This window comes from Limulus polyphemus, unplaced genomic scaffold, assembly GCF_000517525.1.
Source record: "Limulus polyphemus unplaced genomic scaffold, Limulus_polyphemus-2.1.2 Scaffold2652, whole genome shotgun sequence".
Classification (NCBI taxonomy): Eukaryota; Metazoa; Arthropoda; class Merostomata; order Xiphosura; family Limulidae; genus Limulus; species Limulus polyphemus.
In genome coordinates, this window is record NW_013668262.1 from 165640 (window position 1) to 169927 (window position 4288).

The following is a 4288-nucleotide window of genomic DNA, read 5'->3' on the forward strand; positions in this document are numbered from 1 at the left end:
AAAAGAGGCACAGTAAAATATAGTTAACTTAAAAATGTTTTTGTTATCAAGTTAAAAATTAATAAGAAATGTTTTTTTCACATTTAGGATATCGTGTTAAAAGGGGAGAATTATGTGGAAAAAAAATGTAATAGTATTTTCATCAAAACCTGATTTTGAACAATAAAATGCTCTGTAGCTTTTTTCATTAAAAACACATGTATAAAAGGTCAATATAAAGCAAGGGAAAAAGTTGTTTGGAATTTTTTGTTTGTGCAAACATTTTCTTTTATACACATTGAAATTATTATTCAGTTTTTAGTAGTTTTTTTGTATAATTACTTTCGAATGATTTATTAGTGAAAGTACACAATAAATGTGTTCCACACTAAAAAATAAGTGATCAAAGTGCACCTTAACAAATAATTTGATCCAATCCAGTGCACCTTCAACAAATAATTTGATCCAATCCAGTGCACCTTCAACAAATAACATGATCTAAGCTAGTGCACCTTAACAAATAACATGATCCAAGTTAGTGTGCCTTAACAAATAATTTGATCCAATCCAGTGCGCCTTCTTAGGTGCACTAGCTTGGATCACTTTATTTGTTTAGGTGCACTAGCTTGGATCACTTTATTTGTTAAGGTGCACTAGCTTGGATCACATTATTTGTGAATGAATGTAATTCTGTGGTTCATAATGTTGAGGTGCTTGTTGTTATATTTTGAACATTAACAGACAGGTGCTGGAGCACGAACCAACAAGCCGGTATTATATCAACCAGACTATACAACAGAGCTGAACAATGAACAAAAGTTTCTTTCTGTTGCACTAAACAACAGAGTTGGCCACAAAGATGTCAGTAATGGAGACAATCAGAACAACAATGTAATTAACAACGTGAGAGCTTTGGATGTGTAAGTAGAATTTTCAAACCTTGTTTCATACAGTTGTATTAATATGAATAAAATGCCCTTTTTTTTAAAAAAAGAAACTTATGTATGTTAGCTTAGATTAAGTTCAGGGCTACTCCTAAAAAGTATTTTATAAAATTAATTTAACCCAAAGGTGTGAATAAACAAAACAGACCAGCCAAGCTCTATAAATAAGAAAAAAATGCGTAGTTAGTCATACTTACAGAAACGCCGCCTATGGGCAGCTGTTTGTACTAGTAATTACTAATTGTTGCATTCATACCTCATTAAAAAAAAATTAGAAAGAAAGTAAACAGTTTTTAAAAAAGGATTTTTCTGGGAAGTACTGCACGGGAAAAATGTTCAGGTTGTGCTGATATAAACTGTAATGTTTTTATAGTTTAAAAGTGGTACCCTTTACTGGATAAATTAAATGATTTTTAAGAACTCCATTTTTTTAGCACTGTATTTACAAATTATATCAATAAAGATATAATCAAACCATCATGTACAGTCCTAGTGAAAGTCGTGTTCTTGTTGTGAGGAGAGTACTTTTATTTAAAATTGTGTTCTGTTTTACATAAATCGTTGTTGCACATACCATAATTATTTTTATAATTGTCTGAATCTTGAATACCCAAAGTGTGAAATTTTTTATGATTTTTGTTTGTGGTGTCATTCAACAGATGGCGCTACATTTAATTTATTATTTCGGTCACATACATTGATACATATATACATGCTACATCCATTATTGTAAGATTCACTTGAGTTACACAGTTAACAAACATAAAATCCTGTTGAGCAAATGAAAAATGCTACAACTTTTTATTTTTATTGCTATGTATCTCGAACAAGAAAAAATTCATAAAATAGAACAAATATAGTCTTTTGTAGATTTTAAAAGTAATTCTCATAAAACATCTTGGATGTCTTTATTGTTTTCACTTTGTGTGTGAAGTTATAGCTTCTTGAGCAAAAGGCTAGTAAGAACCGGTTTCTGTGTAAATGAGGTCAGAGGATATATTTTCTGTACAACTTAAAAACTACTTCAGAACATTCTTCACCCTGTACTTTAGAAATCAAAATTATTCTTTGATTTATTATCAAATTGCTGTTGTCATATTGAAGCCTGACCAACCAAGAGATTATGGTAAAGAAAAAAAAATACCAACCCAATTACCCGAGAAAGGAACAATTCGCATATAGAGATGTTGAATATATAACCTTTTTCAGGTCACTCCACCTTGGTGATTTGCATCAGGTCTGTAGTTCTATATAATGCTGATATTCAGGGGTTACCAAATACCCCTGACATTTAGGAATTGGCAGTAAATCCCTTGGTCCAGGATGTATATTAATTTAACCTTGTCGAGGGCAAGGATGGCCATATCTGCCTTGACCTAAGAAAATTTGTGATGAATTTTTTATTTCTATAGTTTCGTTTTGAGGTAACTTACTGATTTAGATATAATTTTATTATAAGTTACAGCTTTTACACTGAGGAAAAAATATTTTTTTTATAAAAGGTAAGACATTTTGACCACTGGTGAAATCGTTCTCAAGTACACAAGTTATGCATTAGGCTGGTAAGAGTAAGAGACAATATCTGTTGTGGAAACAAGATCATAGGTTGTTAGGTTTTTTCTAAACAACCTTATACCTGGGATATGGCAAGTCCTACTTGTATTAATGTTGTTACTGCATGGGGAGAACTCTTGTGGCTGATTGTAGAAACTCTGACCTGAGTAGTTGTCTGTTTTTGGATTAATAACATCCAAAGATCAGTGATTTCTAAGTTTATTAAGGGCTGGCTTTTTTGTTTCTGATGTTGACTAATTTTTTTAATCTTTCTTCTCCTTCAGTTACTTTCCGAGTCAGTTTTGCAACTGCCTGCAGTCAGTGTGGTATCTTGTATTCATGCTGTGTTTGGTTGTTGCCGATACAGTAGGTTTTGAAGTGGGAATTTTTTCTATAAGGTGTTGTACAAGAAGCCTGTTATTTTATTCTTATGCAAGAGGTTCCACTTGAACCTGAACTCTTGTACAGTCAATAAGTTATGAAAGAATTTTGATTTTGGAACATTTTTTTAAATCTTCTGGGGATTGATTGTGGTTAGTTCGGGGACAAATCGAACAGTGATTCTAACATGTGGTTGTGTTCTGTGGTCATCTAATCAGGTAATTTGGCTGTCATTGTTGTTTTTTAGTCATATGAATTAAAATAGGAAGATGATTTTTTGTAAGGCTTCTGAACTTTTACGATGTTAGAAAACTACTCATTTTTATGGCAATGAATCCAATGTCCTGTTGACCTTCTAATCAAGTTTCTTCTCAGTCAAAAGGCAAAACCCCCAGTAAGGAACAGTTTACTTAATGGATCCACATTTACAAATTATAAGATGTTTTTTAATTGGCCCATTACAAACTTCATCTGATATTTTAAATAATATTTTACTGGTTGATAGAGGAATAAAAACAAGGTAGACATGTAAGGATAACTTTAGGTGTATTATGACAAGAAACTTTTTGTCATCATGATGGACAGAGTAACAAATTTATACTGCTTGTCAGGAACAGTGGAAAATATTACACTATACTTCCATAAATATTCAAACTTATTACAGAACACTGTATTTGAAAAATATGAACGTAATAACAGGATATTTAGTGGAAATATTTTAATGCATTTAGTACTCAATTTTTTTGTGCGCAATTCATTCATTTGATAAAGATGTTCATAGTGTTCTTAATTTAATCAGAGTTTTTCTTTACTGAGACATAAGAAATAATCCAGTCATGGCTCATTACATGCAGCACCAATCAGAACAAGGTGATTGAATTGAAAAAGAGACGACTACCGTGGCTAGAAGAAGAGAAGACAGAGAATGGAACAATAGTATGCGATGTTGTGTCCAGTGGTACCTTACCTATGGCCTCATATGTTGCTATGAATGACAGTGAGAGCTCTAGTGATTCAGAGGTTGAACAAGATGAACCAAAAACAAAGACAGAGGTAATTTGTTTTTTCATTTGAAAAATTATAAAGTTGAGACTTTTTTTTTTCTTTTCTTTCTTGCTCAGAACATTTTAAACCTGGTAATAAATACTAGGCACTATGGACTATGATGTGGTTTCTGAAATAACCAAGATACTGAATAATTTGAGAAAGATAACATTTTGCACAGAAAAGAGACCTTTAATAACTGGGCTCTTTTCTCTTTCTGCATCTCTCTCTATATCTGTCTGTCTGTTGCAAATATTGTTCAAATGGAATATCTGATAATGTCAGAGTCAAAAGTGAATAATATTTTGTATTAATTGTGACCCATTGAATATATTATTTTGAAAAGTTTCAGTTTCTAGTATTGATTTGATAAGTTTCCTTGTTTG

The 4288-nt window shown here is 31.7% G+C and overlaps 1 protein-coding gene across 2 annotated transcripts in view; it reads left to right on the forward strand.

The window, feature by feature from the left end:
* Positions 1–4032, forward strand: part of LOC106467538 (coronin-2B-like) — a 38917-nt gene extending 34885 nt beyond the window's left edge. For both annotated transcript variants that reach the window (XM_013927902.2, XM_022395732.1), the window contains exons 11-12: positions 721–899; positions 3713–4032. In XM_013927902.2, the coding sequence (XP_013783356.2) occupies positions 721–899; positions 3713–3932 (399 nt within the window). In that variant the 3' untranslated portion in view covers positions 3933–4032. The remainder of the gene's footprint in view (positions 1–720; positions 900–3712) is intronic.
* The last annotated feature ends 256 nt before the right edge of the window (positions 4033–4288 follow it).